The sequence below is a fragment of the Melospiza melodia genome, chromosome 8, assembly GCF_035770615.1.
Source record: "Melospiza melodia melodia isolate bMelMel2 chromosome 8, bMelMel2.pri, whole genome shotgun sequence".
NCBI lineage: Eukaryota > Metazoa > Chordata > Aves > Passeriformes > Passerellidae > Melospiza > Melospiza melodia.
This window is the reverse complement of record NC_086201.1, coordinates 241537-256376: the sequence shown is the minus strand read 5'-3', so window position 1 is coordinate 256376 and position 14840 is coordinate 241537. Positions and strand designations below refer to the sequence as shown.

At 39.8% G+C, this 14840-nt stretch overlaps 1 protein-coding gene across 7 annotated transcripts in view; it reads left to right on the top strand.

Annotated features, from left to right (window-relative positions):
- Positions 1 to 14840, top strand: part of TANC1 (tetratricopeptide repeat, ankyrin repeat and coiled-coil containing 1) — a 60352-nt gene that overhangs the window by 37638 nt on the left and 7874 nt on the right. For 6 of the 7 annotated variants that reach the window (XM_063161457.1, XM_063161454.1, XM_063161455.1 and 3 more), the window contains 12 exons: positions 185 to 442; positions 1022 to 1141; positions 2179 to 2460; positions 3331 to 3485; positions 4702 to 4933; positions 5952 to 6118; positions 7347 to 7954; positions 9227 to 9335; positions 9548 to 9670; positions 10498 to 10734; positions 11337 to 11522; positions 13396 to 13474. In XM_063161457.1, coding sequence (XP_063017527.1) covers positions 185 to 442; positions 1022 to 1141; positions 2179 to 2460; positions 3331 to 3485; positions 4702 to 4933; positions 5952 to 6118; positions 7347 to 7954; positions 9227 to 9335; positions 9548 to 9670; positions 10498 to 10734; positions 11337 to 11522; positions 13396 to 13474 — 2556 coding nt within the window. The remainder of the gene's footprint in view (positions 1 to 184; positions 443 to 1021; positions 1142 to 2178; positions 2461 to 3330; positions 3486 to 4701; positions 4934 to 5951; positions 6119 to 7346; positions 7955 to 9226; positions 9336 to 9547; positions 9671 to 10497; positions 10735 to 11336; positions 11523 to 13395; positions 13475 to 14840) is intronic. The other variant, XM_063161456.1, reaches the window with a different exon arrangement.

Below are 14840 nucleotides of genomic sequence, written 5' to 3'. Positions count from 1 at the left end.
TGGTTTGCTAGGTATGAGTACAGGCCATTGTCATCCTGATGTGATTATGTATTTTAGGTAAGATGGACCTCTGAACAACATTGAATTCTTGTTGTTTATGTTTCACAATGCCATATGAGAATGAAAATTCTTATGTGTGTGTCAAATTCTTCTGACTTTACTGGTTTTTTTCCCTCTTTTTCAGCCACTATAACAAGTTCATCAGAAAATGATGATCGTAGTGGATCCAGCTTAGAATGGAGTAAGGATGGGAGTCTCAGAGCTGGAAAACACCAAGGCATCAGCCGTGATCGAAGAACAGATAATTGTTCACCAGTTGCAGAAGAGGAAGCCATTGGCTCTTCTGAGAATCTGCCAAAAGAAGTACCAACGGGAGAGGGTCCCCTTCCTTACACTCAGAGTTCTGCCTCTTTAATAATGCCTCGTCCAAACTCTGTTGCAGGTAAAGTCCTGAGGTCAAAACCCAAGGGTGTTCTTGATGATAGGACATTTATTTTGAATCTTTCTGTTGTTAGCATGAAAGTACCTCTATAGGATAAAAAGAAAAAAGCCTTGCTCTGAACTGAATAGATGAGCATTACCTCATTTGTTTAAAACTGTGGTCCAGAAGGCTCTTAGCATGCTTTTTGGTAGGTATTGATTAGGTCAGGGCTCTTGAAACACTTCAGAAGTCCATCAGTTATTCCAGGACACTGCCTGGTGACAGGTGGTGTATTAGCAGGTAATACCTGAATGTGCTCTAACACTTCTTACCTCGCTGATGTGGTTGTTCCTGCAGTAAAAAAGAGAACTCCCTCAATGGGAGAACTGAGGGCCATTTAAACTGGGAAAAACCCAACTAAATCTTTAGTCAAGTTGATTGAAACACATTTTGTAAATGTTGTAATGCAAATTACTTTGTTGCCATTGTCTGGAAAAACTGCTCTGTAAGTAACATGCAGATGAAGGACTGTAATAAATAATAACATTCTTTGTAATTAGTGTTGAAAGAATAATAAGCTTCAGTTCTTTAATACTCTAGCAACAAGTTCAACCAAATTGGAAGATTTGAGTTATTTGGATGGACAAAGAAATACTCCTTTACGAACTTCAATTCGCTTACCGTGGCACAACACCGCTGGCGGAAGAGTGCAGCAGGAAGGTAAAGGCAGAGATGTTTACACCTGCATGTCTGGCACAGTCACACATTCCCTCAGCAGGCTGGAGCATGGGTGGGCTGCCATCTTTGTGAGCAGCCCTGACCTATGGTGTTACTGTGGAGTGCTCCTGACAAGTCACTGCATGTCTGCCAGCAAGATGCTTGCTTACTCTTTTTCCTGCACTATGCTATGGTTTAGAGATGGAAGGTGTGTGTGTATCTGATACAACCAATAACAATTAAAGGCAGAAAAATTTAGGTGAACTCCGAGTTAAACTGATCCTGAGGATCGTATGTAGATGCTGTGCTGCCCTTTTCCGTTTTTGGCTTTTCACAGTCATAGATTAATGCTGAAACAGAAGTTGTGTAACACTACATTTGGCTACTGAATCTTTAGAGCATATTATTGGTGAATATTATTATTCCTGTAAATTTCAATGTATTTTATGCAATCAAACCCAAATTCTTTCCTAAGTCATCAAGTGTTTCCCAGATGTATATATCAAAGTAATCAAAGGTGTAACTACTGATCCTATAACTTGAAAAGTACAGAAGAACAAGGTAGTAATTTTTTTATTACTGAAGAGTTTTTTTTAAAACAGAAAAATTATGTTATTCTGTGTACCTTTTTCTGTTTCTCTGTAAATGCCTTTACAGATTTGAAGACCTAACTGTGATGCTCAGCACATAGTTCACTCTAAACTGAAAAACTGTGCTTCCCAATTTGTAAAATTATGAATGCATTATTAAGAAAACTTTTTGGATTCTACAACTTACTAAATTGTGTTCAGTTGTAAAAAGATAGATTGTACCTGTAGCTTCTCTCCTCTACAATTTAATTTATGCAAAAATTATGGAGATGACCTGGACTGAGACAATCAGATTTTATTTTATTGCTTTCCTGGTGAAAGCACTGGAATTCATCTGATTATGACTGATAGTAACAAAGCTTCTAAATGATGTTACGTTCTGAAACCATGCTGTTTGATGGCATGTCAAGTTTCTTCTGGTAAACTTTCCTCCCTGGCACATCTTTTCAGCTCGTTTCATCCCCTACAAGCCTCAGGACATTTTGCTGAAGCCGCTGTTGTTTGAGGTGCCAAGCATAACCACAGACTCCGTGTTTGTTGGAAGAGAATGGCTGTTTCACACCATTGAAGAAAAACTGCAGAATCCTGACCCAGCAGAGAGCAGGGGAGCAGTCATTACTGGAAATGTGGGATTTGGGAAGACTGCAGTCATTTCCCGGCTGGTAGCACTCAGCTGCCATGGAAGTCGCATGAGACAAATAGCCTCCAACAGCCCAAATTCATCTCCTAAAAGTATGTTCTTTTTCTGGGTAATGGTCTGGGTTAATGTGCTGACATCAGTCACACGTTTGCTTTTTTGGCTTAAGGTAGTCAGGCTTCATCAAGTCTTTGGCAAACACTTTTTTCTTCCAATGAGTAAAGGAAGGAGTTAAACTTTTGTGTTCTGACAAATACCTTCAAAGTGACATAATGTAGGCTCAGCCCATCAGAGAGGTGATATAACACAGGCAGTGTGCAGGATCTCTTCTTGTCAGGCAGTGTGTATCCCAAGCTCTGAGGATGTGACTGCAGCAGGCTTTCTCTCTCACAAGTTTGGAAAGGGAGCAGTGAGTATTTTTCCTGCTGTGTACCCACTGTGTATGCTTTCTATAGAATTTTTGTAGAGGTAAGAATAAAGCTGTGGAGAAACCCCTTCTGTCTTCTACTGGGATCCATAGCATCCTGTCACCAGACCAGTCCAGTGCCTACATTAACTGGAAGGATGGTGAGACTGTCATTACTGCTATTTCCCCGCCTGACACTTCAAATATTATTATTACTAATAATAACAATGATAAATTTCCCAAGAGTGCAGTCATATAGTAACTACTGGTTTAAATGAGGCATTGTATGTGTAATTTTCTGAAGGAAACTCTTCACATCAGCGTGGTTTTTCTTTCCGTAATTCTGTAGTTTTGATCTAAAAGTCAGTTGAGTTGTTTTAAAATAGTAAAGTTGCAAATGCATGACTGTATTTATCAGACTTAGTTGCAGGCTTCTTTTATAATGGTATAGCACAGTTTCAAGTTTTACTCCAGCAGTAAGATAATCTGTGGTGTTTTCCTAGAAAGCAATCTCCTGTCAGCAAATTTGGTTTCTCTTGTATTTGTTGCCTTTTACAAGCAGGTGGTGACTCCTGTCAGGAGATTCCCTTAAGCCAGTTAGCCCCGTGTCCCCCTCCGTCAGGTGACACCAATACAATGAAGACTCTGACCTGTCCTGGTGCTCCTGAATACAAAACTCAAGCAGGGGATTCTGTGAGACGCCTCGCTTCCAAGGTGAGTTTTCACTTCCTAAGAGACGCTCAGTGTGCTAGAACCCTCTAACCTGGAGGTCAGTGTGCTTTGCAGAGCCCCCGGGAGGCTGCGGGCGCCTCTGCACGATGGCTCCGTTTGGCTGGTGAAATCAGCTCCCGCCTCTTGTACTTGTCAGGTGACCTCCTGAATCCTGCGTGGTCTTAGGAAGAGTTACCTTAACAATTTCTCATCAATTTTGTGTGGCTGTGGGAGGTTGGGGTCCTTTCCTTGCCAAAGGGGCTGTATGTTTTCTGCAGGGAGCTGCTCAGTGTGCCTTCGAAAAGCAAAATTCGGGCTGGGGGGAGGCAGGGAAGAAAAAATGTTTGGTTCTTGTATAACCCATCTATATGCTATGATACCGGTTGAGTCTGAATGCAGTTTTATTTTACATCCGCTGAAAGCCTGAAGTCATTTTTGTATTAGATTAATATGTTAGGTTTTATGTTTTATTTTTTGCCTAAGTAGTAAAATTAATTAGAGTTGCATATTTTATATGAATAATTGTAGGGAAAACATGAGATCTTTAACATTTGCAGTCTTTAAAGTGATACATATTCATTTGAAGCAGTGTTATGAAAACTACTGAAGTGGAGGCTTTTTATTCACTGTGAATGCCATGTTTTCCTTGCAGTTTGTTTTGGGGTTTTTTACCCCAAAGAAATACGGGTTACAGCCTGGTTTATTTTTAAGTAATACACAGCTTTGAAATACTCGGAATAAAGCCAGTTGTCATATTTCTCCATTTGCTTATGTAAGCATGTCTTTAATAGCTGTCTGTAATTTACTTTTGCCTGATGATCAAATTAGTCCTTAAGTCATTACAGTGTGGGACATGATGTTGTTAAATTACATATACTAGGTTACCTAGTTGGACCCTCAGGTTACTTTTGTGCTCAGTTAATCAACTGCTTACCCACTGTCTCCAAATGCCATAAACTCAAGTTGTGTTTTCCTGCCAGAATCTGATACTTTGATTTGTTTTCCTCTCTGCATGCCCTGCAAGGTCAAAAACCTATTTCATTGCCTTCCTCCCTGTGTTTGACCCAGACTGTCAGAGACTGTTACAGTGTGGGATCTTAACACTGAAAAGGATTTTGTAGTTGAGAGAGAAATTTAAAAACACTTTATCATAACTATGCTAACTAGTAACCAGCCAAAATTCTGACAGAGTAATGCTTTTCACTTTGTAATTCTGCAGGTGGTTGCTTATCATTACTGCCAGGCTGATAACACGTACACGTGCCTCGTGCCCGAGTTTGTGCACAGCGTGGCAGCTCTGCTCTGCCGCTCACATCAGTTAACAGCGTACAGAGACCTCCTCATCAGAGAGCCTCACCTGCAGAGCATGCTGAGCCTGAGGTCTTGTGTCCAGGATCCAGCAGCCGCTTTTAAAAGGGGAGTGTTGGAACCGCTCTCAAACCTTAGGAGAGGTACGTTAAGCAGGACGTGATTTGGAAATGAAATCTAAACTCCATAAATATTAGAGAAAAGTATTAAAAATAAATAAAGCAGAACATTTGTGGACAAAGGTATTCCTTAATTGTGCTAGTTGTTTGTAGCAATAATAGATGGGTTTTAAACAGGTGATCAGTGTTTAAATTAAAATTCTGTGAAACATATTAAAGGTCATAGAAACTTTATATTTACTTTTTTTGCTAGAAAACGGGGAGGCAGCTCTTAGTTTGAAGTTAAAGCTGGCAAATTCACATTAAAGGATTTTGTTTTAAGATGCATTTTAGTTTTGTCACATACTTTAGTTGTCTGAGCCTAAACATCTGCAAAGTGGATGTAGGTTTTGCTTGCTTTTAAAATGAATGTGGCGGTTTTCCAACAATCACAGGATATCCTAACCTGAAAAAGACCCACCAGGATCATCAATCCAGCTGCTTTTCCTGGACAGACACCCCAACAATCCCACCGTGGGCATCCCTGGAAGTGGTGTCCCAATGGTCCTGGAGCTCCAGCAGCTTTGGGAATGGGACCGTTCCCTGGGGAGCCTGGGCAGTGCCCAGCACCCTCTGAGGGAAGGAGGAACCTTTCCTGATACCCACCCTAACCCTCCCCTGACACAGCTGCCGCCATTCCCTCCAGTATGGTGTGTAAAAGAAAGCATGTAGCAACGGGATTTTTGTATTTAATAAAGCCCTAGCAAACTCCCCTTGAAAGCAGCTGCTTCCCAGCAGATGCCAGCTTGAGCACATACCTGATGTGTGGCAGAATGGCGGCTTTGCCTACGAATGAACAGAGTATATCATTCCTGTTAAACTGTTTTTAGTCTTCTAGTGTTGTTTTTAATCTCCTAAATAATGCTTAAATGCTGTAAGATGTATACTGGTGTGCATAAAGATACATTTTTGTTTCTTGACATATGGAATTTGAGGATAAAGGTGAGTCGCTTTAAGGGAGAATGTGTTTTTATCTTTTCCTTTTTTTATTCTCAAATTTCAGAGCAGAAAATTCCTGAGGAAGACTACATAATTTTGGTAGATGGTTTAAATGATGCTGAATTTCATAAACCTGATTATGGTGACACAATTTCTTCATTTATCACAAGTATAATCTGTAAGTTTCCTCCCTGGCTGAAGCTCATTGTGACTGTAAGAACTAATTTCCAGGTAAAAACACCTTTTAATGCTTTTCTTACTCTCAAAGACCAAATGATCACAGCTGCATTATTATGAAAATACTGGGTTTAGAGGACCTCAAAGTCTCTTGATTTTTTTTCTTCCTTCCTTCATTACATGTTTATTTGCAGTGAACAGATGCGATATTGGAGGCCTTTTCCATTGTGAATCACTTTATTACAGCTGTCGGTAGAGTTGCTAATATAAGAAATGAAGAAATTTGAGTCTGCTCCCTTGTACTTCAGGAGTGCAGTGTTAAGGTGCAGCTGTGCTTCAGTACAGTCTCCAAGAGTTTATTTCTTCTGTGCCTTCTTACCACTAGCACTCAGAGTGTGTGGCTGAAGAGTTTATTTCTCAACTTAAGTTTTGGGTTTAAGAAGGGATTTATGTAGGAGAGACTATTCCCTCTCCGGAGACTGGAGAAGCATGTCTTTGCTTAAAACATCTCACTACTCTGAAAGTGCAATGTTTTGAAATCCATTTAATTACATAAAGTGGAATAGTTCCTTTTTGTCTTGTGAAGGTCGGGAGGTGTTTGCTAAACCTTTCTAATATAGGACTCTATGTAAGAACTTTCTGGTTTAAGTTAGAAGTTGCAGAAGTGTTTCTTTTAAATAAAGGTCTTTTGGATCTTCATTTACATAAACATAAAAGTATTCTGTGTAACAGAAGCATGAAAGTGTGTTCTGGTGAACCTGCTGAAATGTCTGTGCTGTGCTTGGTACTTGCACCTTCAGGCACAAGGGGCTGGGGATGTGTGCACAGCACCTTTCTGGTACATTGTTACTGGAAGGTGAAATGATAAGGGGAGTCTTTTCTCTCTTGTCATTTGTGATACTTCTCAATAAAACATTCCTGCCTAATAGATCATTCCTTTTGCCTCCCTCTTTCCCTGGCCTGTCTTAGGGTCTGGTAACTGTTTTCCATTTCCTTGACTGTGAAGTGGTCATTTTTCATCCCTTTCAATTGTTGAGTTTGGTCAGTGAAATATTTGAGACCTTCCTATGAAAAATGATAAAATGTAAAAATACTGTTCTACCTCTTATGAGGAGGCAATATTTGCAAAACCATCTCAGGGTTACTGAATTCCTTTTTAATCTGGTACTCACTACGGAAGGGAAATGTAGCAGAGATGCATCGTTGAGTTCTCAATGCTGGAATACTATAATGTCTTTGGTTTGCTTTTTTTTTCTATTTTTCCCCCCTCTCTCCCTCACAGGAAGTGATAAGTTCACTGCCATTTATTGCAATATCCTTGGATAATTTTCCAGACAACAAAGGAATTCACGATGATTTGAATGCTTATATTCAGTACAGAATTAATAACAGTCAGGAAATTATAAACAACATGTCTTTAAATGGAAAAGCTGATGCAGCTACAATTGGGAAAGTGAGTAACCACCTGATCATGAGAAGCCTGGGATCTTATCTCTATTTGAAACTCACTCTGGATCTTTTCCAAAAAGGTCATTTAGTAATCAAAAGTGCAAGCTACAAGGTTGTTCCTGTGTCTCTGTCAGAGCTGTACTTACTGCAGTGCAATATGAAGTTCATTACAAACTCTGCTTTTGAGCGAGCTCAGCCCATACTGAATGTGGCATTGGCATCCCTGCATCCCATGACAGATGACCAGATTTTCCAGGCTATTAATGCAGGACAAATAAACAGTGAACAACAGTGGGAAGACTTCAGCCAGAGGATGGAAGCCCTTTCGTGTTTTCTGATCAAAAGACGTGACAAAACACGCATGTTCTGCCATCCTTCCTTCAGGGAATGGCTTGTCTGGAGAGCAGAAGGTGAAAATACTGACTTCTTATGTGAGCCAAGGTAAATTAAAAAAGGAAAGAGGTGATGTTAAAGTGCAAGCGCACCTAATGTTTTCCAAAATGAAATCTTTTGCATGTTTAGAGGTAATGTGACTTAAGATTCAAAGTTTACAATGCATAATTGACTCTGTGGAAGTCAGAAGTTTGCATCTGACTTTGCTACCTTCATGGAGAAATTTTAGTGCTGTATTGTTATTAACACAGCAAAATTGTTTATAATCCTGCGCAGGAGCACCTTGTCTATGTAATGTAGAATGCAGAAATAGAAGGAACAGATCATTTGTGCTTTTTTAAACGTAAAAATGAGACATTTTGTGCTGTAATTATATCCTGTTGGCATTGTTCTAGTTTGTTCTGTAACTTTGAGAGCCAGAGGTGGTTGAGTTGGAGACAGTGGCTGTTACTGTTTGTCATGTTCTCACAGTTGCCTCCCCTTTTTTCCTTTTTTTTTAATGTTGCTTGGGGTTTACAGCTTTTGCGTTTTACAAAAGAATAAATAATGCTGACATTTAAAATTATTACCAGCCCAAGACTTGTCTGAGCTTTCAAGTGGCTGTAACAGAACCAGTTCTGTCGGTGGGCCTGGGGGCTTGCAGCCTTGTGGACCCCTGGTCTCACCACACTGGGAACTCCCAACGCTTGCCCCAGCAGCAGTGGGAGCTGCCTGGGCCCAGGTAAAGCTTCTGATTGTGGAAAGTTCTGTTCAGAAATGTCTGAAGATGGGGTGAGAAGTCACTTCCCACAACTTCCCCCCTCAGATGAAGAGTCCAGCTAACATACGGCTAATTGCCCAGTTCTGTGTATAGTCTGATTAACAAACAGTATGTGATAACCTCCTTTTCTCAGGGTTGTGCTGCTCTCACTATTTCCTAGAACATTGACCACCACTAACATAGGTGCAGAATTACTAAATACATGTTTTCGCTCAGATTTCACAAGCATTCAGATCTTGCGCTTCTAAAAGGATTGGCTTCTTTCTGACATGCCTGCAGTTCCTGGCTCTGAGAATGCAAAAGGGAGCAATATGTAAACTACTTCACAGCTGGCACAGGCCCCCTGTGAGGGGACAGCACAGAAATAAATACCAGGAGTGTTTCATATTCAAAATTTGCTGGTTTTCATTTTGCGTTACTTTGTTATGGAAAGAATTTTGTTTAGATATGGTGGTATGTTTCAATAGTCTGACAAAGTTGAACTGTTATAACAGGCATAAAGATGTGCATTTACTGAAGTACAATTATGAAAGTGGCTCTCTCTTAATCCCTTTTATTAGGAATGGACATGCTCTACTGGCTTTCATGTTTTCTCGACAGGAGGGAAAGTTAAACCGCCAACAAACCATGGAACTTGGCCATCATATACTTAAAGCTCATATTTTCAAGGTAAAGCTTGCAGCCTAGTAGGCTTTATGACCTATTCATATGAGTGCATCATAGAGGTTCTCCTCTGACTTGCTTGAATAATTTGTTGGGAGCTTATGCAAAATATTTGGTAGTGCTGTCAATCCAGATTTTATTTCTTTTGATACTGAGTTGTAGATTAAAATAGGATTTCTGATTCTACAGAGAGATTTCCTGTTTCTCATTTCTGTTAGGGTCTCAGTAAAAGGACCGGAATTTCTTCCAGTCATCTCCAAGCCTTGTGGATTGGTTATAGTACTGATGGACTGTCTACAGCCCTGGCTTCTCTAAGAAACATCTACACACCCAACGTGAAGGTAAGAGCAGTCAGCAGGGCTGTACAGCCAGTGCTTTGTCTGGCACTGGGCAGGGGAATGCTGAAGTCAGTGTAACCCTTCAGCAGAAAAGCACCTGGATCTGAACTCCTTTGTGGCAAGCTTTCATGTACTTTTGTAAGCTAAGTTCAAATCAGTTTTCCTTGATAGTATTGATGGAAAGAAGGGTTTTTACTTTTTTTTCTTCTGTGGCTGTGCTCTGTAGCACAGGTGAGTGTGTGGCTGCATTTTTGGGTCACATGTTCCACATGGCCTTGCTGGGCAGAGCTCAGTGCTCTTTGCTTCTGTGGGAAAGTGTCAGTTGTGAAAGGGGAAAATACTGTGAGAGGAAGGGATTTAAATTCCACAACTCTACACTGTTATTTGAATCCCCAGACGATGGATACCAAAATCCAAGTCAGTCAGTTGGAATTTGAGCCAACTGCTAAGGCTTTTAACTGGAAATTTGTGTGTACATAAATGCACACGTGCATGCTCACGCCATCTTTTTGAGATTTTCTTTTTATCCAGTCTGGTTCTCTTAATGGAGGTAGTTGCAGAGTAGCAGCAAGTCACACATGCAATTGTGATGAGAGTAGTGAGTTTCAGGGGAGAGACAGGTCTTCTCTTGGGAGTGCAGTGCTCAGTAATACAATAATATATTTGCTAATAGAAGATTTTAAACTGGTGTATTGCTATATGTGTGTTAAAGTTGATGTCTGCCAGTAAAATCTACATCAAAATTAGGGCATTACAAACGAGTACCTGATCAAGATATCAAATTCAGACAAATCTGAACAAAACATTATTTTGTTTAAATTAAATTCTAGGTGAGTCGGCTGCTGATTTTGGCAGGAGCAAATGTGAATTACAGAACTGAAGTACTGAATAATGCTCCAGTGCTGTGTGTTCAGTCACACCTTGGGCATGAAGAAGTGGTCACTCTTTTACTTGAGTTTGGAGCTGCTATTGATGGAACTTCAGAGAACGGGATGACAGCCCTTAGTTACGCAGCTGCTGCAGGTCACATGAGCATCGTGTCACTGCTGTGCAGAAAAGGTGCAAAGGTAAGCTGGTGCACAAAGATTGCCAAGCCTGCAGCTAGAAGAGTCATACAAAGGCCTAAAAAAGCTGTTATTGATTACTTACGTATATAATTCTCAGGCAGAGGCCTGTGGGGTGAGTCCAGACTTCCGTGAAGCATTTTGCCCATGCCACTGGTCACAACCCTCTGGCAGAGCTGTTCAGCCAGTTTTGGGTGCCCCTCACTGTGCACTTTCACGACCTGTTGTCATCAGCTTGTCAGTGACTGTTACCAAGAGAGTGTTGGGGCCCTCTGAAGTCAAGGTCAAGGGCATCCCCTGCTCTCCTTACCCACCCTTTGGTCCCCTCAGAGCTGCTGGCTGTCCAGCAGGCTAAGCACAATCTCCCCTTGGCAAGCCCATGCTGACTGGTCCTGCTCACCTTGTCCTTCCTGTTTAGGGTTTAGTTTTTTCACACCTTCCCAGCTGCTCAGGTGAGGCTGTTGGGCCTGGAATTCCCCAGATGTTCCCCCTTGTCCTGAAAGTCAGGAGTGAGAGCTGCTCTCTCATAGTGCCCTGAAGCGTCTCTTCTCCACAGCCTTTCACTGCATCTTTTAACCTCAGATGTTCCCTTTTCTCCCCTTCAGGCTGACCTTGCAGACAAGAAGGGCCAGTGTGCTTTGGTGCACAGTGCACTGAGAGGGCACTGTGGAATCCTTGAGTTCTTGCTCGGCCTGGTGTGGGTGGCTCCCTCCCAAGAACAGGATTCGCTGAGGAAGCGCCAGGCACTGCAACAGGCTCTCACAGCAGGTGCCAGCATGGGGCACTGCCAGGTGGGTTGGAAATACAGGTCCTCCCAGATCTGTTGGAAATTGTCTGAACTGTACAACAGTGCTTGCAGCTATTTTTAAAAGAGGCTTGGAAAGAATAGTTGAATATTCTGATATTTATTGTAGTATATATTAGCAGCGGGTTTAAATGATCTAGCTGAGTATCTGATAATTCAGTTTGCATCAAGGTTTGTTTATATGTAATTTTCTGTCTACTTTGTCCTCCCTGTCCTTGGAAGTAGTCCTAAATCTCTAGTAGTGGTGATGACTTTGTGTCACTGATTCACCCAAGTATGTTTCTACTTCAGGTTGATTTTTTTCTTCCAATTTTTCATTGCATGTAATCACACAGGCTTCAGTTTTCAGCTTGATGCACATGCCAACTTACAGACTTCAGCTCAGTGTCACTTTAGACAAAAATTTGGGAAGGAACACTAAAAATAAATGTGTGTGTTAAAAATAAACACATAAGAAGTACTAAAAATGCTTTAGATATTTAGGTAATACAAGTATGTCTTCTGTTCATTGGGAAAATAAACGGTAAAATTTTACTTGATAGAAAAGTAATGGGTAAGTAAAGATATGAATAAAGATCAACTAAACAGGAGGACTTAGTTTTGTAGTAAGTGAGTGCCAAAATGGAAACAAAATCTCTTCAATTAAGCTGTTTCAATATTTACTTCTTTTAAATCTAGTTTTAAGTTGCTATAAGAAGTCTGATCTTTGAAGTTGTTTAGATGATCCAAATATAGAAATATCTATGTGCAGTTAATTTATTATATGGTATATGAGCCATTGCTGTCTTACAATATAAACTTGAGGATTCTGAGCTGTGGTTAACTTGGATGAATGGATCATTCCTTTACTCCCATGAAAGTTCTTGTTTGCTGTCCACTGATTAAATGAAAGCAGTCAACTCCTGAATGTCAACAAAAGAGATCACATTAATCATAAATACATACCTGAAAAATGTCCATCTTTCTCTGTTTTAAGACATTAAGAAGCTGTATTCTTAGCTGAAAAGATGATCTGTGTGTTTCATAAATTTTAATAAATTATGTCCTAGCATTTTGAATCTTAGGATTTTCCATACATTGTATACAACAGTTTTCAGACAGCCTGAAAACAGATCCTTTCTCCTTTCCTGCCTTTGTTTTTTCCTGCAGCATCCCAAACTTTGTTAGTATGATTCTCCTCCCTCACCTGTTGACTGCAGCCTCAGTGACCATGTGCCCAATTACAAAATCTATTTAAAACAGTCTTGAGAAAAAGTTTTCATTTAATGATCTTTTAGCAGGTGGTTTCAAAACACAGATTTCCTTAATATTGTAGAAACATGGCAAAACTTAATTTAAAGCTTATTTCAGCTTTAAAAATTACCATTTATTGACATATACTTAGACCATTCTGGGAAGAAATTTAGAAAAACAGGTAACCTATAAGCAATGTGGAAGGAAAAACCTAGGTATCGCCGTTTTACAAAATGTATGCAAATATTCTCATTTTTGCTCTCTTGTTTTAGATGATCTGGAGTTTCCTTACTGAACTGGGAGGCTTTATTTTTGCCATTGTTTATTTTGATTATTCTGTTCTATATATGCCACATGGGAACTAATTAAATCATAGTCATGCCAAACAACAAATTCACAGAAGAGCACTGGGCTTTTTTAAAATTGTTTTCAATAACATTCACTTGTCTTAAAGTCATTCTAAAGTCCTACTGAATTTGTTTTGAGTAATACTGATTTTCTTTTGTTGATTGTATGCATTGAGAGAGAAGCACTCTCACTTGTTTTACATCTTTTTCTCCCTTGTGTCATGTGAGTGACAACTGATGCTCTTGTGGCTCACCCATCTCTGCTCAATGTTTTGGCAGGTGGTTCATTATATCTTGACAGTTGAAAAAGACCATGACATGGACATCAATGACACTGATGCCTTGTGGGGAGAAACAGGTATTTCCCTTCTTGTGTGTTTCATAATTAGCATTGCTAATTTAAGAATAAGGAGTTTTTAATCTTACTTTTTAAATTTCATTCTCCATAATAAAAATAATGGAAAATACCAGTTTTAATAATAAAATGCAGTTTATAAGTATGGTTTTAACTTACTGAATCTATGCATCTCAAATATTGAAAGATTATTTTATATTAAAATTACTGTAAATTACTGACTTTTTAACTAAATGGAAAATTGTGGAAATACAGTGCTTAAGTTTTAGTGTGGAATTTTATGGGATTCTCTGTCTGAGAACCTTTGTTTAAATATCATTAGTTTTCAGGAAGTGCTGGGCCATAGCCTCATTTGTTCTGCTTAGGCAGTGGAAGGAGAGACCTGCCTTTGGGCGCCTGGGCAAGGCCAAATGTGGTTTTTAAGGAGGACTGTAATGGCTGCACTGCAGTTCCCTGGTGTGCTTGTGAGTGGCAGCTCCATGCCATGGTCACAGCCGAGGGAGGGGAGCAGCACTGGGATGCTGGTCAGTGGCCTCTCACTTCCTAGAGAAGCACATGTGCTTTGTTCCTGCACGTGTACAAACCCCTCGCTGCAAATCCAGCAAATTCCAAAAGCCATATATCTGTTTCTAAGTTAATTTTTTCTTCAGTATTTTCCTGTCAGTACTTTTTATTGAAATCCTTGCATAATACATTGGGAATCTTCACTCACTGAGGAAGTGAACTCCCTAAAAAGGGGACTTTTGAACAAGACTCAACTCTTTGCTTGTAATATTGATATCCATAACAGTTATTTTCCAGTTGTTCAGCTCTAAACAGTTGTTATAACTATTGCACAGTGCAGTTTCATCAACTGAGGAGGGAATGGGTAAGATAAGTGCTAAAAAAGAAAAATGTACTTCTTCCTCGACTGTTCGTAATTTCCTTTACTTTCAGCATTCATTGGAATTTTAAACAAAAAATCTAATTGACCATGTTTGAAAATGATAAAAATGAATAACAGGAAATTCACCATTTAACTCACTTCTTAGAAAAAAATGGAAGTTACTAGGTTTAAGAAGGTGGAGGAGCAAGTCCTTTGCTGATTCTTGCATAAGTCACACGTTAACTCATTTTTTAATACTTGTTGGCATGACTGGTGGGGCTTCAATACAAACAACAAAATTTGAATTTCAAATTCTGTTTAAAACACAATATGAGCAAAATAGAAGGGGAAAGTATTATGACAGGGAAAGTATTTTCTTTTTTTGTTCTTTTTAGCTTTCAGTAAGTGTCACAGTGAAAAGCTGAAAGAATGGGGATTCAGTAACACTGACATATACTGTGCATGTGTCGAAAGGCCAAGTAAGCCAAGATGTTGATGCAGATG